This window comes from Pseudophryne corroboree, chromosome 1, assembly GCF_028390025.1.
Source record: "Pseudophryne corroboree isolate aPseCor3 chromosome 1, aPseCor3.hap2, whole genome shotgun sequence".
NCBI lineage: Eukaryota > Metazoa > Chordata > Amphibia > Anura > Myobatrachidae > Pseudophryne > Pseudophryne corroboree.
The window spans coordinates 869417507-869442044 of record NC_086444.1 but is presented as its reverse complement, the minus strand read 5'-3'; the positions used below and the strand labels follow the sequence as shown (position 1 = coordinate 869442044).

Genomic DNA, 24538 nt, shown 5'->3' with positions numbered 1-24538 from the left:
ACCCCCTGGCGCACTCGCCCCTTCCTCACCTGCAGCGCCTCCGGAACCCCATCCCCTAGATCCCCGTTCCTGCCCCTCCTCCCGGCACCCCCCGCCTTCCACCACCCATAGCGCCTCCGGATCCCACTCCCCCGCACATCCCCACCCGCAGCGCCTCACGACCCCCTCCACCATCCGCGTTCCCCCCCCCCACACACACACACCCGCTGCATTCTGTACAGTGTGCCCTGCAGGCGCTGTTCACACCGTTGCAAGGGGCTACGCCCCCTTCACCATCCAACACCCTTTCATTGTGCAATATTAACCACTCACAAAACTAGGAATGCAGGTAATACTTCATATAATACATATATTGAATGGCGTACAGGGGTTAAGGGAGCATAGCCCCTTACGACGGTGTGAAGAGCGCCCGTAGGGTGCAATGAAGCACCTAGTATATATATATATATATATATATATATATATATATATATATATTTATATATATATATGGGTGGGGAGTTGTTGTTTTTTGGTGTTTTTTTACAAATCGCTTTAGGGATTGGTCAGCTCTTGCAAGCATTGGGTGACAATTTTAAAGATGATGACATAAGTGAATGTGAATTCCATATAATATATATATATATATATATATATATATATATTTTACACACACACACACATTAAAAAAGGCACAAAGTGTTCTATTCTGAAGTCCTCCCTACCTTCAAGAAGAATTTCTGGTTGTCCACATACAGTTCTATACTAGTGCTGTTTTTCTAGCTATAGTAACATACATAAAGCATGGTCCTCCAAGTTAAAGTTAAATATAAGTATAGACTTTATAGATGTATAATACATATAAGTGCATTTATCTGTCATCGATATGCAAACACAACTATGGAAATTACCTAGCTCTATCTGTAACTGCAGTGTTTTGTTTCCCGTAACTAGACATGGATGAGATTACTAGGTTTATTTCTCTAGCTATGACACACTTTGGTTTCCTGGTTAAACTAAAAACCTTGTAACTAAAGATCTCCCATATGTTGTCAATTTTTAGGCAGATGACATTCGAGCTTTGCTGATAGATGCAATGCCTCCCGAGGCTCTACCTAGCTGCTTCAAACCTCAAGCAACAGTAGTGAGTGCCTCAATCATTTCACCAGCGTCTACACCTTCGTGTCTATCTGCAGCCAGCAGCATTGATAATCTTACTGGTCCGTTGGCTGACCTTGCTGTTGGAGGAGCATCAAATGCTGGTGATGGAGCGGCAGGGACAGAAAGAAAAGAAGGTGAAGGTAAGCATGAGTTTGAATCTATACTTAATGTTTGCACCCGGCTTTGTTTAATGTGTTTAGCATTCAGTAAAATATAAGTGAGCCTTGGGTCCCATTCCATTATAATGTACCTTGTTGATTACTAAGGCTGTACATTACACAGTTGAGGATCTGGAGCAGGTTCTATTTAGCCAAGTATACCCCTACGTCACAGGATTTATTTGGCAGCAGTATGTTATTTATTACGTTTAGTCCAATCTTCGGATTGAGTTGTTACATTACCCTTCTCATCAGTGATAGGCAATCTAATACACTTCATGGCTGCATAGGCAGACCTTTAATTTTCAGATGGTCAGCACTTTACCCTTAATCTCCATAATAAGGTAAGGCCGCACATTTAATCAAAGTAAGCAACACCTATATTGAATGACATTTTAGCAGGAATTTAAAAAAAAAAAAAGTGTTACAGGTTGAGTATCCCTTATCCAAAATGCTTGGGACCAGAAATGTTTTGGATATCGGCTTTCTCTGACGTCTTAGTGGATGCTGGGAACTCCGTAAGGACCATGGGGAATAGCGGGCTCCGAAGGAGGCTGGGCACTCTAGAAAGATTTATGACTACCTGGTGTGCACTGGCTCCTCCCACTATGACCCTCCTCCAAGCCTCAGTTAGATCTTGTGCCCGGCCGAGGTTGGATGCACACTAGGGGCTCTCCTGAGCCCTTAGAAATAAAGTATAGATTTAGTTTTTTTATTTTCAGTGAGACCTGCTGGCAACAGGCTCACTGCAGCGAGGGACTAAGGGGAGAAGAAGCGAACTCGCCTGCTTGCAGCCGGATTGGTCTTCTTAGGCTACTGGACACCATTAGCTCCAGAGGGATCGACCGCAGGCCCAGTCCTTGGTGTTCGGTCCCGGAGCCGCGCCGCTGTCCCCCTTACAGAGCCAGAAGCAAGAAGAGGTCCGGAAAATCGGCGGCAGAAGACATCAGTCTTCACCAAGGTAGCGCACAGCACTGCAGCTGTGCGCCATTGCTCCTCATACACACTTCACACTCCGGTCACTGAGGGTGCAGGGCGCTGGGGGGGGGGGCGCCCTGTGAAGCAATAATAACACCTTGGCTGGCAAAAATACCACAATATATAGCCCCAGAGGCTATATATGTGGAAAATACCCCTGCCAGAATCCAGAAAAAAGCGGGAGAATAGTCAGCGGAAAAGGGGCGGAGCTATCTCCCACAGCGCACTGGCGCCATTTCTCCTTCACAGATCCGCTGGAAGGAAGCTCCCTGGCTCTCCCCTGCAGTCTACACTACAGAACAGGGTAAAAAGAGAGGGGGGGCACTAAATTTAGGCGCAGTATAAATTATATAAACGCAGCTATAGGGGACATAACTCAGTTAGTCCCTGCATTATATAGCGCTCTGGTGTGTGCTGGCATACTCTCACTCTGTCCCCCCAAAGGGCTTTTGTGGGTCCTGTCCTCATTGGAGCATTCCTTGTGTGTGTGCGGTGTGTCGGTACGGCTGTGTCGACATGTTTGATGAGGAGACTTATGTGGAGGCGGAGCAGATGCCGATAAATGAGATGTCGCCCCCTGTGGGCCGACACCAGAGTGGATGGATAGGTGGAAGGTATTAACCGACAGTGTCAACTCCTTACATAAAAGGCTGGATGACGTAACAGCTATGGGACAGCCGGCTTCTCAGCCCGCGCCTGCCCAGGCGTCTCAAAGGCCATCAACGCTCCCTCAGATGGCAGACACAGATGTCGACACGGAGTCTGACTCCAGTGTCGACGAGGTTGAGACATACACACAATCCACTAGGAACATCCGTTACATGATCCCGGCAATATAAAATGTGTTACACATTTCTGACATTAACCCAAGTACCACTAAAAACAAAGGGTTTTATGTGTGGGGAGAAAAAGCAGGCAGTGTTTTGTTCCCCCATCAAATGAGTGAATGAAGTGTGAAAAAGCGTGGGTTTCCCCGATAAGAAACTGGTAATTTCTAACAAGTTACTGATGGCGTACCCTTTCCCGCCAGAGGATAAGTTACGCTGGGAGATATCCCCTAGGGTGGATAAGGCGCTCACACGTTTGTCAAGGTGGCACTGCCGTCTTAGGATACGGCCACTTTGAAGGTACCTGCTGATAAATAGCAGGAGGCTATCCTGAAGTCTGTATTTACACACTCAGGTACTAGACTGAGACCTGCAGACTGCTGCAGCGTGGTCTGTACCCCTTTCAAACAGGGATACTATTTTGCAAACATAAGCCGTCATCTTATGTATGAGGGATGCACAGAGGGATATTTTGCCGGCTGGCATCCTGAATTATTGCAATGTCCATTCTGTCAGGAGGGTATTGGAGACCCGACACTGGACAGGTGATGCTGACTTTAAAAGGCACATAGAGCCTTATAAGGGTGAGGAATTGGTTGGGGATGGTCTCTGGGACCTCGTATCCACAGCAACAGCTGGGATGAAAATATTTTACCTCAGGTTCCCTCACAGCCTAAGAAAAGCACTGTATTATCAGGTACAGTCCTTTTCGGCTTCAGAAAAGCAGGCGGGTCAAACGAGGGAAGAGGGAAAAAGCTGCACCAGCAGCCAGTTCCCAGAATCAAAATTCTTCCCCTGTTTCCTCTGAGTCCACCGCATGACGCGGGGGCTCCACAGGCGTAGCCAGGTAGGGTGGGGGGCCGCCTCAAAAATTTCAGCGATCAGTGGGCTCGCTCACAGGTGGATCCCTGGATCCTTCAAGTAGTATCTCAGGGGTACAAGCTGGAAGTCGAGGCGTCTCCCCCCCGCCGTTTACTCAAATCTGCCTTGCCGACAACTCCCTCAGGCAGGGAGGCTGTGCTAGAGGCAATTCACAAGCTGTATTCCCAGCAGGTGATAGTCAAGGTGCCCCTACTTCAACAAGGACGGGGTTACTATTCCACACTGTTTGTGGTACCGAAACCAGCCGGTTCGGTGAGACCCATTTTAAAATGGAAATCCTTGAACACTTACATAACAAAGTTCAAGATGGAATCGCTCAGGGCGGTTATTGCAAGCCTGGACGAGGGGGATTACATGGTATCCCTGGACATCAAGGATGCTTACCTGCATGTCCCTATTTACCTTCCTCTCCAGGAGTACCTCAGATTGTGGTACAGGTTTGCCATTACCAATTCCAGACGCTACCGTTTGGACTGTCCACGGCACCGAGGGTGTTTACCAAGGTAATGGCAGAAATGATACTGGTCGGAGTAGCACTATCTCAGGAGGTGCTACAACAGCATGGCTGGATTCTGAACATTCCAAAGTCACAGCTGGTTCCTTCCACTCGCTTACTGTTCCTGGGGATGATTTTGGACACAGAACAGAAAAAAGTGTTTCTCCCGCAGGAGAAAGCCGAGGAGCTGTCATCTCTAGTCAGAGACCTCCTAAAACCAAAAAGGGTATCGGTGAATCGTTGCACACGAGTCCTGGGAAAAATGGTGGCTTCATACGAAGCAATTCCATTCGGCAGGTGCCATGCGAGGACCTTCCAGTGGGACCTCTTGGATAAGTGGTCGGGATCGCATCTTCAAATGCATCAAATGATAACCCTGTCTCCAAGGACCAGGGTGTCTCTACTGTGGTGGCTGCAGGGTGCTCATCTTCTAGAGGGCCGCAGATTCGGCATACAGGACGGGGTCCTGGTGACCACGGAGGCCAGCCTTCGAGGCTGGGGAGCAGTCACACAGGGAAGAAACTTCCAGGGCCTATGGTCAAGTCAGGAGACTTCCCTACATATAAATTCTGGAACTGAGGGACATTTACAATGCCCTAAGTCAGGCAAGGCCCCTGCTTCAAAACCAGCCGGTACTGATACAGTCAGACAACATCACGGCAGTCGCCCATGTGAACCGACAGGGCGGCACAAGAAGCAGGATGGCAATGGCAGAAGCCACAAGGATTCTCCGATGGGCGGAAAATCACGTACTAGCACTGGCAGCAGTGTTCATTCCGGGAGTGGACAACTGGGAAGCAGACTTCCTCAGCAGACATGACCTACACCCGGGAGAGTGGGGACTTCATCCAGAAGTCTTCCTGCTGTTGGTAAACCGTTGGGAAAGGCCACAGGTGGACATGATGGCGTCCCGCCTCAACAAAAAGCTAAAGAGACATTGCGCCAGGTCAAGGGACCCTCAGGCGATAGCTGTGGACGCTCTAGTGACACCGTGGGTGTACCAGTCGGTTTATGTGTTCCCTCCTCTGCCTCTCATACCAAAGGTACTGAGAATAATAAGATGGCGAGGAGTAAGAACGATACTCGTGGTTCCGGATGGGCCAAGAAGGGCTTGGTACCCGGAACTTCAGGAAATGATATCAGAGGACCCATGGCCTCTGCCGCTCAGACAGGACCTGCTTCAGCAGGGGCCCTGTCTGTTCCAAGACTTACCGCGGCTGCGTTTGACGGCATGGCGATTGAACGCCGGATCCTGAAGGAAAAGGGTATTCCGGAAGAAGTCATTCCTACGCTTATTAAAGCCAGGAAAGATGTTACGGTAAAGCATTATCACTGCATATGGCGGAAATATGTTGCATGGTGCGAGGCCAAAAAGGCCCCAACAGAGGAATTTCCACTAGGTCGATTTCTACATTTCCTGCAAGCAGGAGTGAATATGGGCCTAAAACTAGGCTCCATTAAAGTACAGATCTCGGCTCTGTCGATTTTCTTTCAAAAAGAACTAGCTTCAGTACCTGAAGTTCAGACATTGTGAAAGGAGTGATGCATATTCAGCCCCCGTTTGTGCCCCCTGTGGCACCTTGGGATCTCAACGTGGTGTTGAGTTTCTTGAAATCACATTGGTTTGAGCCACTAAAAACCGTGGATCTAAAATATCTCACGTGGAAAGTGGTCATGTTATTGGCCTTGGCTTCAGCCAGGCGAGTGTCAGAATTGGCGGCTTTCTCATGTAAAAGCCCTTATCTGATTTTCCATATGGATAGGGCAGAATTGAGGACTCGTCCCCAGTTTCTTCCTAAAGTGGTGTCAGCGTTTCACCTGAACCAGCCTATTGTGGTGCCTGCGGCTACTAGGGATTTGGAGGACTCCAAGTTGCTAGACGTTGTCAGGGCCCTGAAAATATATGTTTCCAGGACGGCTGGAGTCAGAAAATCTGACTCGCTGTTTATCCTGCATGCACCCAACAAGCTGGGTGCTCCTGCTTCTAAGCAGACTATTGCTCGCTGGATTTGTAGTACAATTCAGCTTGCACATTCTGTGGCAGGCCTGCCACAGACTAAATCTGTAAATGCCCATTCCACAAGGAAGTTGGGCTCATCTTGGGCGGCTGCCCGAGGGGTCTCGGCTTTACAACTTTGCCGAGCAGCTACTTGGTCAGGGGCAAACACGTTTGCAAAATTCTACAAATTTGATACCCTGGCTGAGGAGGACCTGGAGTTCTCTCTTTCGGTGCTGCAGAGTCATCCGCACTCTCCCGCCCGTTTGGGAGCTTTGGTATAATCCCCATGGTCCTTACGGAGTTCCCAGCATCCACTAGGACGTCAGAGAAAATAAGAATTTACTCACCGGTAATTCTATTTCTCGTAGTCCGTAGTGGATGCTGGGCGCCCATCCCAAGTGCGGATTGTCTGCAATACTTGTACATAGTTATTGCTAACTAAAGGGTTATTGTTGAGCCATCTGTTGAGAGGCTCAGTTGTTTTCATACTGTCAAACTGGATATAGTATCACGAGTTGTACGGTGTGATTGGTGTGGCTGGTATGAGTCTTACCCGGGATTCAAAATCCTTCCTTATTATGTCAGCTCGTCCGGGCACAGTGTCCTAACTGAGGCTTGGAGGAGGGTCATAGTGGGAGGAGCCAGTGCACACCAGGTAGTCATAAATCTTTCTAGAGTGCCCAGCCTCCTTCGGAGCCCGCTATTCCCCATGGTCCTTACGGAGTTCCCAGCATCCACTACGGACTACGAGAAATAGAATTACCGGTGAGTAAATTCTTATTTTTTCCGTATTTAGGAATAATTGCATACCATAATGAGAGACAGTATCATAGTGATGGAACCGAAGTCTAAGCACAGAATGCATGTTTGTTTCATATACACCTTATACACACAGCCTGAATGTAATTTTAGCCAATATTTTTTAATTACTTTGTGCATTGAACAAAGTGTGTGTACATTCACACAATTCATTTGTTTCATATACACCTTATACACACAGCCTGAAAGTCATGTAATGCAATATCTTTAATAACTTTGTGTATTAAACAAAGTTTGTGTACATTGAGCCATCAGTAAACAAAAGTTTCATTATCTCATTCTCACTCGAAAATTCTGTATTTCGGAATATTCCGTATTTCGGAATATTTGGATATGGGATTCTCAACCTGTATAAAAATGTTTTTCTCTGACGTCCTAGTGGATGCTGGGAACTCCGTAAGGACCATGGGGAATAGCGGCTCCGCAGGAGACTGGGCACAAAAGTAAAAGCTTTATGACTAGCTGGTGTGCACTGGCTCCTCCCCCTATGACCCTCCTCCAAGCCTCAGTTAGATTTTTGTACCCGGCCGAGAAGGTTGCATGCTAGGTAGCTCTCCTGAGCTGCTTAGAGTAAAAGTTTAAATAGGTTTTTTATTTTCAGTGAGACCTGCTGGCAACAGGCTCACTGCATCGTGGGACTAAGGGGAGAAGAAGCGAACTCACCTGCATGCAGAGTGGATTGGGCTTCTTGGCTACTGGACATTAGCTCCAGAGGGACGATCACAGGCTCAGCTTGGATGGGTCCCGGAGCCGCGCCACCGGCCCCCTTACAGAGCCAGAAGAGCGAAGAGGTCCGGAAAAATCGGCGGCAGAAGACGTTCCTGTTTTCAATAAGGTAGCGCACAGCACTGCAGCTGTGCGCCATTGCTCTCAGCACACTTCACACTCCGGTCACTGAGGGTGCAGGGCGCTGGGGGGGAGCGCCCTGAGACGCAATAAAACACGTTTTAAACCTTATATGGCTAAAGAAATGCATCACATATAGCTCCTGGGCTATATGGATGCATTTAACCCCTGCCAGTTTTCCTAAAAAAAGCGGGAGAAAAGGCCGCCGAAAAGGGGGCGGAGCCTATCTCCTCAGCACACAAGCGCCATTTTCCCTCACAGCTCCGCTGGAAGGACGGCTCCCTGACTCTCCCCTGCAGTCCTGCTACAGAATCAGGGTAAAACAAGAGAGGGGGGGCACTAATTGGCAGATAATACAAATACAGCAGCTATAGAAGGGAGAAACACTTATATAAGGTTATTCCTGTATATATATATAGCGCTCTGGTGTGTGCTGGCAAACTCTCCCTCTGTCTCCCCAAAGGGCTCGTGGGGTCCTGTCCTCTATCAGAGCATTCCCTGTGTGTGTGCTGTGTGTCGGTACGATTGTGTCGACATGTATGAGGAGGAAAATGATGTGGAGGCGGAGCAATTGCCTGTAATAGTGATGTCACCCCCTAGGGAGTCGACACCTGACTGGATGGTCGTATGGAAGGAATTACGTGACAATGTCAGCACTTTGCAAAAAACTGTTGACGACATGAGACAGCCGGCAAATCAGTTAGTGCCTGTCCAGGCGTCTCAAACACCGTCAGGGCCTCTAAAGCGCCCGTTACCTCAGATGGTCGACACAGACCCAGACACGGATACTGACTCCAGCGTCGACGGTGACGAGACAAACGTAATGTCCAGTAGGGCCACACGTTACATGATCACGGCAATGAAGGAGGCTTTGAACATTTCTGATACTACAAGTACCACAAAAAGGGGTATTATGTGGGGTGTGAAAAAACTACCCATAGTTTTTCCTGAATCAGATGAATTAAATGAGGTGTGTGACAAAGCGTGGGTTTCCCCCGATAAAAAACTGCTGATTTCTAATAAATTATTGGCATTATACCCTTTCCCGCCAGAGGTTAGGGCGCGTTGGGAAACACCCCCTAGGGTAGATAAGGCGCTCACACGCTTATCAAAACAAGTGGCGTTGCCGTCTCCTGATACGGCCGCCCTCAAGGAACCAGCTGATAGAAAGCTGGAAAATATCCTAAAGGGTATATACACACATACTGGTGTTATACTACGACCAGCAATCGCCTCAGCCTGGATGTGCAGCGCTGGAGTGGCTTGGTCGGATTCCCTGACTGAAAATATTGATACCCTGGATAGGGACAGTATATTATTGACTATAGAGCATTTAAAGGATGCATTACTATATATGCGAGATGCACAGAGGGATATTTGCACCCTGGCATCAAGAGTAAGTGCGCTGTCCATTTCTGCCAGAAGAAGTTTATGGACACGACAGTGGTCAGGTGATGCGGATTCCAAACGGCATATGGAAGTTTTGCCGTATAAAGGGGAGGAGTTATTTGGGGTCGGTCTATCGGACCTGGTGGCCACGGCGACGGCTGGGAAATCCACCTTTTTACCCCAGGTCACCTCTCAGCAGAAAAAGACACCGTCTTTTCAAACTCAGTCCTTTCGTCCCCATAAGGGCAAGCGGGCAAAAGGCCACTCATTTCTGCCCCAGGGCAGAGGAAGGGGAAAAAGACTGCAGCAGGCAGCCTCTTCCCAGGATCAGAAGCCCTCCCCCGCTTCTGCCAAGTCTTCAGCATGACGCTGGGGCTTTACAAGCGGACTCAGGCACGGTGGGGGCCCGTCTCAAAAATTTCAACGCGCAGTGGGCTCACTCGCAAGTGGACCCCTGGATCCTGCAGGTAGTATCACAGGGGTACAAATTGGAATTCGAGACGTCTCCCCCTCGCCGGTTCCTGAAGTCTGCTCTACCAACGTCTCCCTCCGACAGGGAGGCAGTATTGGAAGCTATTCACAAGCTGTATTCCCAGCAGGTGATAATCAAGGTACCCCTCCTACAACAGGGAAAGGGGTATTACTCCACGCTGTTTGTGGTACCGAAGCCGGACGGCTCGGTGAGACCGATTTTAAATCTGAAATCATTGAACACTTACATAAAAAGGTTCAAATTCAAGATGGAGTCACTCAGAGCAGTGATAGCAAACCTGGAAGAAGGGGACTATATGGTGTCTCTGGACATCAAAGATGCTTATCTCCATGTCCCAATCTACCCTTCTCACCAAGGGTACCTCAGGTTTGTGGTACAAAACTGTCATTATCAGTTTCAGACGCTGCCGTTTGGATTGTCCACGGCACCACGGGTCTTTACCAAGGTAATGGCCGAAATGATGATTCTTCTTCGAAGAAAAGGCGTCTTAATTATCCCTTACTTGGACGATCTCCTGATAAGGGCAAGGTCCAGGGAACAGTTAGAGGTCGGAGTAGCACTATCTCAGGTAGTGCTACGTCAGCACGGGTGGATTCTAAATATTCCAAAATCGCAGCTGATTCCAACAACACGTCTACTGTTCCTAGGGATGATTCTGGACACAGTCCAGAAAAAGGTGTTTCTCCCGGAGGAGAAGGCCAGGGAGTTATCCGAGCTAGTCAGGAACCTCCTGAAACCAGGACAAGTGTCAGTGCATCAATGCACAAGGGTCCTGGGAAAGATGGTGGCTTCTTACGAAGCGATTCCATTCGGAAGATTCCATGCAAGAACTTTTCAGTGGGATCTGCTGGACAAATGGTCCGGATCGCATCTTCAGATGCATCAGCGGATAACCCTATCTCCAAGGACAAGGGTGTCTCTCCTGTGGTGGTTGCAGAGGGCTCATCTTCTAGAGGGCCGCAGATTCGGCATTCAGGACTGGATTCTGGTGACCACGGATGCCAGCCTGAGAGGCTGGGGAGCAGTCACACAGGGAAGAAATTTCCAGGGCTTGTGGTCAAGCATGGAAACGTCTCTTCACATAAATATCCTGGAACTAAGGGCAATTTACAATGCCCTAAGTCAAGCAAGGCCTCTGCTTCAGGGTCAGTCGGTATTGATCCAATCGGACAACATCACGGCAGTCGCCCACGTAAACAGACAGGGCGGCACAAGAAGCAGGAGGGCAATGGCAGAAGCTGCAAGAATTCTTCGCTGGGCGGAAAATTATGTGACAGCACTGTCAGCTGTGTTCATTCCGGGAGTGGACAACTGGGAAGCAGACTTCCTCAGCAGACACGACCTCCACCCGGGGGAGTGGGGACTTCACCCAGAAGTCTTCCACGTGATTGTAAACCGTTGGGAAAAACCAAAGGTGGACATGATGGCGTCTCGTCTCAACAAGAAACTAGACAGATATTGCGCCAGGTCAAGGGACCCTCAGGCGATAGCGGTGGACGCTCTGGTAACACCGTGGGTGTACCAGTCAGTGTATGTGTTCCCTCCTCTGCCTCTCATACCCAAAGTATTGAGAATCATAAGAAGGAGAGGAGTAAGAACTATACTCGTGGCTCCGGATTGGCCAAGGAGGACTTGGTACCCGGAACTTCAAGAGATGCTCACGGAGGACCCGTGGCCTCTACCTCTAAGAAAGGACCTGCTCCAGCAGGGACCTTGTCTGTTCCAAGACTTACCGTGGCTGCGTTTGACGGCATGGAGGTTGAACGCCGGATCCTGAAGGAAAAAGGCATTCCAGATGAAGTCATCCCTACCCTGATCAAGGCCAGGAAGGATGTAACCGCGAAACATTATCACCGCATTTGGCGAAAATATGTTGCGTGGTGTGAGGCCAAGAAGGCCCCTACAGAGGAATTTCAACTGGGTCGTTTCCTGCATTTCCTGCAAACAGGACTATCTATGGGCCTAAAATTAGGGTCCATTAAGGTTCAAATTTCGGCCCTGTCAATATTCTTCCAAAAAGAACTGGCTTCAGTGCCTGAAGTTCAGACGTTTGTCAAAGGGGTACTGCATATACAGCCTCCTTTTGTGCCTCCAGTGGCACCTTGGGATCTCAATGTAGTGTTGAGTCTCCTAAAGTCACATTGGTTTGAACCACTCACCACTGTGGAATTAAAATATCTCACATGGAAAGTGGTCATGCTGTTAGCCCTGGCTTCAGCCATGCGTGTCTCAGAATTGGCGGCTTTATCATATAAAAGCCCTTACCTAATTTTTCATTCAGACAGGGCAGAACTGAGGACTCGCCCTCAATTTCTCCCTAAGGTGGTTTCAGCGTTTCACATGAACCAGCCTATTGTGGTGCCTGCGGCTACTAGGGACTTGGAGGACTCCAAGTTGCTGGACGTAGTCAGGGCCCTGAAAATATATGTTTCCAGGACGGCTGGAGTCAGAAAATCTGACTCGCTGTTTATCCTGTATGCACCCAACAAGCTGGGTGCTCCTGCTTCTAAGCAGACGATTGCTCGTTGGATTTGTAGTACGATTCAGCTTGCACATTCTGTGGCAGGCCTGCCACAGCCAAAATCTGTAAAAGCCCATTCCACAAGGAAGGTGGGCTCATCTTGGGCGGCTGCCCGAGGGGTCTCGGCTTTACAACTTTGCCGAGCAGCTACTTGGTCAGGGGCAAACACGTTTGCTAAATTTTACAAATTCGATACCCTGGCTGAGGAGGACCTGGAGTTCTCTCATTCGGTGCTGCAGAGTCATCCGCACTCTCCCGCCCGTTTGGGAGCTTTGGTATAATCCCCATGGTACTTACGGAGTTCCCAGCATCCACTAGGACGTCAGAGAAAATAAGAATTTACTTACCGATAATTCTATTTCTCATAGTCCGTAGTGGATGCTGGGCGCCCATCCCAAGTGCGGATTGTCTGCAATACTTGTATATAGTTATTGTTACAAAAATCGGGTTGTTTATTGTTGTGAGCCATCTTTTCAGAGGCTCCTACGTTTATCATACTGTTAACTGGGTTCAGATCACAAGTTGTACGGTGTGATTGGTGTGGCTGGTATGAGTCTTACCCGGGATTCAAGATCCTTCCTTATTATGTACGCTCGTCCGGGCACAGTATCCTAACTGAGGCTTGGGGGAGGGTCATAGGGGGAGGAGCCAGTGCACACCAGCTAGTCATAAAGCTTTTACTTTTGTGCCCAGTCTCCTGCGGAGCCGCTATTCCCCATGGTCCTTACGGAGTTCCCAGCATCCACTACGGACTATGAGAAATAGAATTATCGGTAAGTAAATTCTTATTTTTTTTTAAATCTGCCGGTAAAGCAGCTAGGAGATGTGCGCTCATAATTTTATTAATATAGATACCGGCACAGTACGATAATATTCAGCATGTGGTCTGTTGGATGTTTAAAACTTTTTGATAAAGGTGTTTTTCAGTTTTTCTAAGTGGTATAAATGTAGTTACAGATATTTCTGCTTGAAGTGAAAGGCTTTAACTGCACAAGTTAAATTATTGTTTCTGAAATACTGGCGTGCCAGAATGTGTGTTAGGGTCATGCCTTCTGCTCAGTCACACTTCCAATTTTTTCCTATTGCTGTTGAGCAACCCTTTGCTTAGTCACAGCAAGACCCTGCTTTTTAAGGTGAACCAATGGCCTTGTTGTAGATACAGCCATACTGACTGAGCCAATAATTCCCTATTGCAGCCTGTGAATTCACTACGAACAACAAGGCGTCTGTTAAACCTTATTAATGTCAATAAGTGATGGATGCATTTTCATGATTATATGTTGAACTCTCAAAAAGCTTTCATGTCAATCCAGTTCTCCTTAAATATATTGAGTCAGTGCGGCAACCGCCACACTTTTTAGGGCAGCCTGAACTGTCATAAAACTGCTTGCAGCCCCATAGGATTGAATTGACCCCAAAATGTGCAATATTCATCCTAATAGAAGGCTGATGCTTTTAGATACACTGAATCCACTACAAAAGTAGTTGCCAGTATTCCTAATTCACTCATTAGGGGGGAATTTATTTAGGTCAGAAAATGTAATGGGTTAAGAAAATAGGGGTAGCCTTGAGTTTTTCGCATTTTTTAGCTTCGACTATTCAATTCAAGCCCGTCTTTTGCGCCCATTCAATTTTCTGTTTTGAGTGGAAAGTGCCGTTGCTGCGGAATGTAAACGGCACCTGACCTCACAGCCGAAGTTTGATATCTGCAAGTCGGCGGTGCCGTAACTGTGGCATAAATGTAGGTACCAGGCTCTGAGTAATTTAATTAGCGGTGATGCTGGCACTTATCGGGCATTTTTTTCAGGACACGCTGAGGAAAATTTTCAGGTACAATTGACTCCACCACCACCCACCCCATGCAAGTTTCCCAGAATAAGTAGCTTACCTAGTACCATTATAAAATATTGTTTCGTCAACATTAGCCTTGTACGAAATAATCAAGAATTCAGTAAATGTATCTATACACTAAGGCAGGGGTGGGGAACCTTTATACTACCAAGGGCCATTTGGATATTTATAAAATCCTTCGGGGCCATGCAAAAATTATCAACTTAAAAATTACCCCCAGTAGTTATGCCCCCCAGTTGCTACCGAAGGCGTGCGCGCAAAAAATGGGTGTGGCCAATTAAAATGGGACGTGTCACACATATGCCCTCAATAGTGCAGTGCGAGATACACAAATGCCTCCACAGTGCCAGATACACATATGCCAGTGCAGTGCCAGATACACAAATGCCCCCACAGTACGAGAAACACAAATGCCCCCACAGTGCGAGAAACACAAATGCTCCCGCAGTGCCAGATGCACAAATGCTCCCGCAGTGCCAGATGCACAAGTGCTCCCGCAGTGCCAGATGCACAAGTGCTCCCGCAGTGCCAGATGCACAAGTGCTCCCGCAGTGCCAGATGCACAAGTGCTCCCGCAGTGCCAGATGCACAAGTGCTCCCGCAGTGACCGATACACAAGTGCCCCCACAGTGACCGATACACATATGCCAGTGCAGTGCCAGATACACAAATGCCCCCACAGTGCCAGATACACAAATGCCCCCGCACATGCCCACCCCACCCCACTGTGCTGCTCACCGCTGCAGATGTGTCAGGGAAGGAGAGGAGAGTGCAGCGTGCGCCTCTCCTGCCCCTTAGTGCTCCGTCCGACAGCTGCTGCATGTCTAAGGTGTCAGGGGGTCAGGGCAGGGAGGAGAGCGCGGCTATGTCGGGTGGCAGCAGCGTGTAGGACCACAAACCAGCCACAGGTTTGAGAGCCTTCAGACTGGTAGCGGCGGCTCCTGATTGGCTGCCGGTCTGCGAGCCCTGATTGGCTCACGAACCGGCGGCTGGTTTGAGATCCTACCCGCCACTGCTGCCGGACATAGCTGCGCTCTCCTCCCTGCCCTGACAGCTGAGACGCCGCCGCCAGACTGAGCGGTGGCGTGTCTCGCTGACACACAGCAGCGGGTGGGCCAGAACAAACTGCTTTGCAGGCCTTATATGGCCCCCCTGCACTAAGGTGATATCCTAGGAGAAAATTATGTATGTTTATATTAACGGGTGAAGAACATCTGTTTCTTTTGTAGGTAAACCTAGCTAGGAGTGAGCTGAGAAAGTCCAAATGTATGTTTATATAATAATAATAATAATCATCATTATTTGTTAGTGAAATATGACACATACTTTAAAGGTTGATCTTCTTTTTTTTTTTTCTTTTCTTTTTTTTATTATATACAGTTATGATATGTGGTCGCTCTAACTAGGTCGTCTTTGTTATTTAGCAACATCCTCTTCATATTTTATAGTCTTTTTATTTATGTTTTCCTTTTTTTGATTTATTCTTTACGGCACATGTTGAGACTTATGGCTTAATACAGGTAATGAGCCACAAGGCATTGTGTACAAGATCTGCTGGGGCTTTTCTGGGTATCTAAAAGTTCTCTGTGAGAAATATATTCATTTTTTATTTATTTTTTTCCTGCAGTTGTAGGTCTTGACATGAACATCAATCAGTTTCTGAAAAGCCTTGGTCTGGAACACCTTCGGGATATCTTTGAAACTGAACAGGTAGGAAGCAAACTAAATGTGTTATCTTTGCTGATACTTTCTAAGATGAGATGGTTTTCTTGTTGATCTGGGGAGGGTGATGTGTTGCTTTGAAATCGAGTGAAAGATCATTGTAAAAAGATGGTGTGAAATGTGCTGTTTATTATTATACAGTACTATGGCCAAGCTTACCCGCACAGTTTTGTCTGACTACATTTCTCACAGTGGATGTTACTTTTATTGTTTTAATCCTAATTTCTCTGTGCAACCAAGAGCAATAAATCTATCTCCTGTAATTTACTTATGTGTGTTAACACCCAACAAAATGTGGACAGTGTACTTGCCGGTTGTAGGGAAAAAAAGAAGTATTTAAAACTTTAGAGGTTTAAGATAAAGACATGGGTAGCCGTAAATACTTTTGTTCTGTGCAGACCAGACTTCCTTTCTCGATGCCAAATGAATTTCATATTGAATATTTTGTAGAGCCATCATCTTGAGGATTGAATGCTAGTCTAGCACAAAATACTATTTACAAATGTGGTATAGTGGATGGGGTATTTACATATATATTACATTTATTTGCTAGATGAACATAAAAACCAGCAACCACAACAATCACTTTTTCCAAAGTCTATTAGCTGCTGTCTTGAAATTGAGCAGACAAAGCATTACACAAATAATAATTATACATTTTTAACAGTTACAGAGATTTAATGAGTGTGTTGTAACACTTGAAACTCTGTGGGAGACTGTTCTAAGTTTAATATAGGCATGAGAATTGATTACGAAAATATTGCTCGAAATATTATTTCATAATCGATTTCAGACTATTACCCTCTTGATAGCTCCAATTCAATAGTTTCAAAGTATAGATAATGATATTGGGTGTTTCCAGTGCCTGCCCTTCCTTCTAGCCCGGAGAGCTGGGAGGGGCCAGGGTACCGACCTGACATAGATTGGTCAGGTGATTTGAATCGTCGCAGTCAGAGTAAAGAGGAGTGGCACTTAGCGCAGTTATGGGGCCGCTTTAGAGAAAGATGGGTAGGTGAGTATTTTCAGATGTTTTAACTGTAAATGTAGATTTTTTTTCAGTCTCTTCCCCCTGATTTGTTTTTGGCAGGTAAAAATCTTACCAATAGTTTTGCTTTTCAATATATATATTTCATTATTAATATTGCCACCTTCTGTATCTTCTGTAGTTTTGTGTGTCATTAATAGACAGATGTGCCAAATCAAGTCACGGGCTAAACAGTGGTTTTTAAAATGATAAAATGATGTTGTTGTTTTTTTATATGATTTTTTTTCACATCTGAATTGTATTAGTCCTGACTGCAGCTACCTGGCTTTTGCTCTGTGTTTGGCCTGCCAGTATTTTTAGGTCTCTTTCCAGCACACAGTCACTAGCTACTGTATATCCCAGCTACTGTATATATAGTGCCACCATATTATGCAGCACTGCACAGATAATATGCCTTTCACATAACTCACTGCCTCAGTGGAGCTTACAATCTTCCACACTGTATAAACCAGTGCACACTGAGGAAACCCATTCAGACACAGGGACAATTGACACACCCCACTTATAGATTCCAGGTGGGAAATATAATTAATGACCTTAGCACTGAGAGGCAGCAGTGATAGCCATAATGCTAGCTCTGCGTTAACTGTACATTTATCTGTATCTGGAATAATTCTTAATATGGCATAATTGTATTACTTTACAGTGACTATCTAGAGATGGTCACTGCTGCACCAAGTATACATCGTATCCCGGAGCAGTGAATGGGATCGCATGCGAAACATTGCATGCAAAATGACTCAATAGAATGTATCATATGCGATATAGCCGCTGGCGGGAAGTTGCTGAGGTATGCGATACCTCGGCTTACTGTATGGCCACCTTCATACTTACTGTGGTTCTTTTGCGTAAAAAAACAAATGGAAGTACAGACCATATAATTAATAATTTACTTCTATAACGCTAGCATACCCTGTTGTGCTATACAATTGATAACGCAGTAATAAAAGAAAACTGGTTGTAAATAGACACAGAGAGCTAAAACACTTCACACTTCTATTTATGGCTCTGTAGACATTAGTGAAACCGTATTTGACATGTTTGACACACCCTTACTAGTTTTTCTCTAACGTCCTAAGTGGATGCTGGGGACTCCGTAAGGACCATGGGGAATAGCGGCTCCGCAGGAGACTGGGCACATCTAAAGAAAGCTTTAGGACTATCTGGTGTGCACTGGCTCCTCCCCCTATGACCCTCCTCCAAGCCTCAGTTAGATCTCTGTGCCCGAACGAGAAGGGTGCACACTAGGGGCTCTCCTGAGCTTCTTAGTGAAAGTTTTAGTTTAGGTTTTTTATTTTCAGTGAGACCTGCTGGCAACAGGCTCACTGCATCGAGGGACTAAGGGGAGAAGAAGCAAACTCACCTGCGTGCAGAGTGGATTGGGCTTCTTAGGCTACTGGACATTAGCTCCAGAGGGACGATCACAGGCCCAGCCATGGATGGGTCCCAGAGCCGCGCCGCCGGCCCCCTTACAGAGCCAGAAGACAGAAGAGGTCCGGAAAATCGGCGGCAGAAGACATCCTGTCTTCACCAAGGTAGCGCACAGCACTGCAGCTGTGCGCCATTGCTCCTCAGCACACTTCACACTTCGGTCACTGAGGGTGCAGGGCGCTAGGGGGGGGCGCCCTGAGCAGCAATAAAAACACCTTGGCTGGCGAAAATACATCACATATAGCCCCCAGGGCTATATGGATGAATTTTAACCCCTGCCAGAATCCATAAAAAAGCAGGAGAAAAGTCCGCGAAAAAGGGGCGGAGCCTATCTCCTCAGCACACTGGCGCCATTTTCCCTCACAGCTCAGTTGGAGGGAAGCTCCCCTGGCTCTCCCCTGCAGTCACTACACTACAGAAAGGGTTAAAAAAGAGAGGGGGGCACTAATTAGGCGCAGTATTAACAATACAGCAGCTATAAGGGGAAAAACACTTATATAAGGTTATCCCTGTATATATATAGCGCTTTGGTGTGTGCTGGCAAACTCTCCCTCTGTCTCCCCAAAGGGCTAGTGGGGTCCTGTCCTCTATCAGAGCATTCCCTGTGTGTGTGCTGTATGTCGGTACGTTTGTGTCGACATGTATGAGGAGAAAAATGATGTGGAGACGGAGCAGATTGCCTGTAATAGTGATGTCACCCCCTAGGGGGTCGACACCTGAGTGGATGAACTGTTGGAAGGAATTACGTGACAGTGTCAGCTCTGTATAAAAGACAGTGGTTGACATGAGACAGCCGGCTACTCAGCTTGTGCCTGTCCAGACGTCTCATAGGCCGTCAGGGGCTCTAAAGCGCCCGTTACCTCAGATGGCAGATATAGACGCCGACACGGATACTGACTCCAGTGTCGACGGTGAAGAGACAAATGTGACTTCCAGTAGGGCCACACGTTACATGATTGAGGCAATGAAAAATGTTTTACACATTTCTGATAATACGAGTACCACCAAAAAGGGGTATTATGTTCGGTGAGGAAAAACTACCTGTAGATTTCCTGAATCTGAGAAATTAAATGAGGTGTGTGATGATGCGTGGTTTTCCCCCGATAACTGATAATTTCTAAAATGTTATTGGCATTATATCCTTTCCCGCCAGAGGTTAGGGTGCGTTGGGAAACACCCCCTAGGGTGGATAAAGCGCTCACACGCTTGTAAGGGCTCTACCCTCTCCTGAGATGGCCGCCCTTAAGGATCCTGCTGAAAGAAAGCAGGAGGGTATCCTAAAATGTATTTACACACATACTGGTGTTATACTGCGACCAGCAATCGCCTCAGCCTGGATGTGCAGTGCTGGGTTGGCGTGGTCGGATTCCCTGACTGAAAATATTGATACCCTAGATAGGGACAGTATATTTTTGCCTATAGAGCATTTAAAAGATGCATTTCTATATATGCGTGATGCACAGCGGAATATTTGCCGACTGGCATCAAGTCTAAGTGCGTTGTCCATTTCTACCAGTAGAGGGTTATGGACACGTCAGTGGTCAGGTGATGCGTATTCCAAACGGCATTTGGAAGTATTGCCTTAATAAGGGGAGGAGTTATTTGGGGTCGGTCTTTCAGACCTGGTGGCCACGGCAACAGCTGGGAAATCCACGTTTGTACCCCAGGTCGCCTCTCAACATGAGAAGACGCCGTATTATCAGGCGCAGTCTTTTCGTGGACAAGCGGGCAAAATGTTCCTCATTTCTGCCCCGTGACAGCGGGAGAGAAAAAAGGCTGCAGAAATCAGCCAGTTCCCAGGAACAGAAACCCTCTCCCGCCTCTGCCAAGCCCTCAGTATGACGCTGGGGCTTTACAAGCAGAATCAGGCACGGTGGGGGGCCCGTCTCAATGAATTTCAGCGCGCAGTGGGCTCACTCGCAAGTAGACCCCTGGATCCTTCAGGTGATATCTCAGGGGTACAAATTAGAATTCGAGACGTCTCCCCCTCGCCGTTTTCCTAAAGTCGGCTTTACCGATGTCTCCTTCTGACAGGGAGACAGTTTTGGAAGCCATTCACAAGCTGTATTCCCAGCAGGTGATAATCAAGGTACCCCTCCTGCAACAAGGAACGGGGTATTATTCCACACTGTTGTGGTACCGAAGCCGGACGGCTCGGTGAGACCGATTCTAAATCTAAAATCTTTGAACACTTACATACAGAGGTTCAAATTCAAGATTGAGTCACTCAGAGCAGTGATTGCGAACCTGGAAGAAGGGGACTACATGATGTCTCGGGACATCAAGGATGCTTACCTTCATGTCAAAATTTACCCTTCTCACCAAGGGTACCTCAGGTTTATGGTACAGAACTGTCACTATCAGTTCAGACGCTGCCGTATGGATGGTCCACGGCACCCCGGGTCTTTACCAAGGTAATGGCCGAAATGATGATATTCCTTCGAAGGAAGGGAATTTTAGTTATCCCTTACTTGGACGATTCCCTGATAAGGGTAAGATCCAGGGAACAGTTGGAGGTCGGTGTAGCACTATCTCAGGTAGTGTTGCGGCAGCACGATTGGATTCTCAATATTCCAAAATCGCAGCTGGTTCCGACGACTTGTCTTCTGTTCCTAGGGATGATCCTGGACACAGTCCAGAAAAAGGTGTTTCTCCCGGAGGGGAAAGACAGGGAGTTATCCGAGCTAGTCAGGAACCTCCTAAAACCGAGCCAAGTCTCAGTGCATCAATGCACAAGGGTTCTGGGTAAAATGGTGGCTTCCTACGAAGCAATCCCATTCGGCAGATTCCACGCAAGAACTTTCCAGTGGGACCTGCTGGACAAATGGTCCGGGTCGCATCTTCAGATGCATCAGCGGATAACCCTGTCACCAAGGACAAGGGTGTCCCTCCTGTGGTGGTTGCAGAGTGCTCATCTTCTAGAGGGCCGCAGATTCGGCATTCAGGACTGGGTCCTGGTGACCACGGATGCCAGCCTGCGAGGCTGGGGAGCAGTCACACAGGGAAGGAATATCCAGGGCTTATGGTCAAGCCTGGAGACATCACTTCACATAAATATCCTGAAGCTAAGGGCCATTTACAATGCTCTAAGCTTAGCAAGACCTCTGCTTCAAGGTCAGCCGGTGTTGATCCAGTCGGACAACATCACGGCAGTCACCCACGTAAACAGACAGGGTGGCACAAGAAGCAGGAGGGCAATGGCAGAAGCTGCAAGGATTCTTCGCTGGGCGGAAAATCATGTGATAGCACTGTCAGCAGTATTCATTCCGGGAGTGGACAACTGGGAAGCAGACTTCCTCAGCACGACCTCCACCCGGGAGAGTGGGGACTTCACCCAGAAGTCTTCCACATGATTATAAACCGTTGGGAAAAACTCGACAGGTATTGCGCCAGGTCAAGGGACCCTCAGGCAATAGCTGTAGACGCTCTGGTAACACCGTGGGTGTACCAGTCAGTGTATGTGTTCCCTCCTCTGCCTCTCATACCCAAGGTACTGAGATTGATAAGATGGAGAGGAGTAAGCACTATATTCGTGGCTCCGGATTGGCCAAGAAGGACTTGGTAACCGGAACTTCAAGAGATGCTCACGGAGGATCCTTGGCCTCTACCTCTAAGAAGGGACCTGCTCCAACAAGGACCCTGTCTGTTCCAAGACTTACCGCGGCTGCGTTTGACGGCATGGCGGTTGAACGCCGGATCCTGAAGGAAAAAAGGCATTCCGGATGAAGTCATCCCTATCCTGATCAAAGCCAGGAAGGATGTAACCGCAAAACATTATCACCGCATTTGGCGAAAATATGTTGCGTGGTGCGAGGCCAGTAAGGCCCGACGGAGGAAATTCAACTGGGTCGATTCCTACATTTCCTGCAAACAGGAGTGTCTATGGGCCTGAAATTGTGGTCCATTAAGGTTCAAATTTCGGCCCTGTCAATTTTCTTCCAAAAAGAACTAGCTTCAGTCCCTGAAGTTCAGACGTTTGTAAAAGGGGTACTGCATATACAGCCTCCTTTTGTGCCTCCAGTGGCACTTTGGGATCTCAATGTAGTTTTTTGGGTTCCAAAAGTCACATTGGTTTGAACCACTTAAATCTGTGGAGTTAAAATATCTCACATGGAAAGTGGTCATGCTGTTGGCCCTGGCCTGGGCCAGGCGCGTGTCAGAATTGGCGGCTTTATCCTGTAAAAGCCCTTATCTGATTTTCCATTCGGACAGGGCGGAATTGAGAACTCGTCCTCAGTTTCTCCCTAAGGTGGTTTCAGCGTTTCACCTGAACCAACCTATTGTGGTGCCTGCGGCTACTAGGGACTTGGAGGACTCCAAGTTGCTAAACGTTGTCAGGGCCCTGAAAATATATGTTTCCAGGACGGCTGGAGTCAGAAAATCTGACTCACTGTTTATCCTGTATGCACCCAACAAGCTGGGTGCTCCTGCTTCTAAGCAGACTATTGCACGTTGGATTTGTAGTACAATTCAGCTTGCACATTCTGTGGCAGGCCTGCCACAGCCAAAAATCTGTAAATGCCCACTCCACAAGGAAGGTGGGCTCATCTTGGGCGGCTGCCCGAGGGGTCTCGGCTTTACAACTTTGCCGAGCAGCTACTTGGTCAGGAGCAAATACGTTTGTAAAATTCTACAAAATTGATACCCTGGCTGAGGAGGACCTGGAGTTCTCTCAATTGGTGCTGCAGAGTCATCCGCACTCTCCCGCCCGTTTGGGAGCTTTGGTATAATCCCCATGGTCCTTACGGAGTCCCCAGCATCCACTTAGGACGTTAGAGAAAATAAGAATTTACTTACCGATAATTCTATTTCTCGTAGTCCGTAGTGGATGCTGGGCGCCCATCCCAAGTGCGGATTGTCTGCAATACTGGTACATAGTTATTGTTACCAAAAAATCGGGTTATTGCTGTAGTGAGCCATCTTTTCTAGAGGCTCCTCTGTTATCATGCTGTTAACTGGGTTCAGATCACAAGTTGTACAGTGTGATTGGTGTGGCTGGTATGAGTCTTACCCGGGATTCAAAATCCTTCCTTATTGTGTACGCTCGTCCGGGCACAGTATCCTAACTGAGGCTTGGAGGAGGGTCATAGGGGGAGGAGCCAGTGCACACCAGATAGTCCTAAAGCTTTCTTTAAATGTGCCCAGTCTCCTGCGGAGCCGCTATTCCCCATGGTCCTTACGGAGTCCCCAGCATCCACTACGGACTACGAGAAATAGAATTATCGGTAAGTAAATTCTTATTTTTATTCTCATCCAGGGGTTTATTGGAGGTTACCTAGCCTTCACAAATGTGTGCACTTGCAGCAAATGCAAAGTAAATAGAGAAGCCAGTGATTAGTAAGCCGCCAGTGCTCATGAATAAGAGTATTGTTTCATTACACTTGGGCATTGGAGTCATTGGTAACAAGTTTAAGACCTATTTTCTTAGATATTACGAGTGTTAAAATGCTTGTAGAGGGAGATCAGAAGTCCCTGTGCGGTGAGTGCGGTCTCAGACCTCTTCTGCAGTTGTGGGAGGAGAGACAGGGACAACACTTAATGGAGATAAGCACATAACACATTTTCTTTTAATTTCAAGTAAATAAAGTGTTTAATTACCATGCACGCAAGGGGGGGGTTCCGAGTACCTAGAACCCCCCCCCCCCGGCCGCCGATCCATCTGCGCTGCTAACCGATGTTTCTTGTGTGTGTACATAGTAAGGAGGAACACAGGCAGACTGAGTGCACCCACGGCAGTTGCAGCAGAAGCTCCCTCCATACACTACCAGTGAGAGAAGCTTGCTGCTAGGTGCCTGTAGGGGGAGCTGCTCTGACAGCGCGCAGCTCCTCTCAGGCAGCATGTGGGGTATTGAAAGAGACAGAGAGCCTGGTGAGGGCATATGATGCTGTCACTGACTCCATGTGCTTGTTTCATACCTCGGGGGTGAAGGAGAGGCCTGTG

The 24538-nt window shown here is 47.6% G+C and overlaps 1 protein-coding gene across 4 annotated transcripts in view; it reads left to right on the top strand.

Moving 5' to 3' along the window:
* Positions 1-24538, top strand: part of LOC134914279 (poly [ADP-ribose] polymerase tankyrase-1) — a 571272-nt gene that overhangs the window by 460789 nt on the left and 85945 nt on the right. For all 4 annotated transcript variants that reach the window (XM_063920036.1, XM_063920037.1, XM_063920035.1 and 1 more), the window contains 2 exons: positions 1043-1280; positions 16027-16109. In XM_063920036.1, the coding sequence (XP_063776106.1) occupies positions 1043-1280; positions 16027-16109 (321 nt within the window). The remainder of the gene's footprint in view (positions 1-1042; positions 1281-16026; positions 16110-24538) is intronic.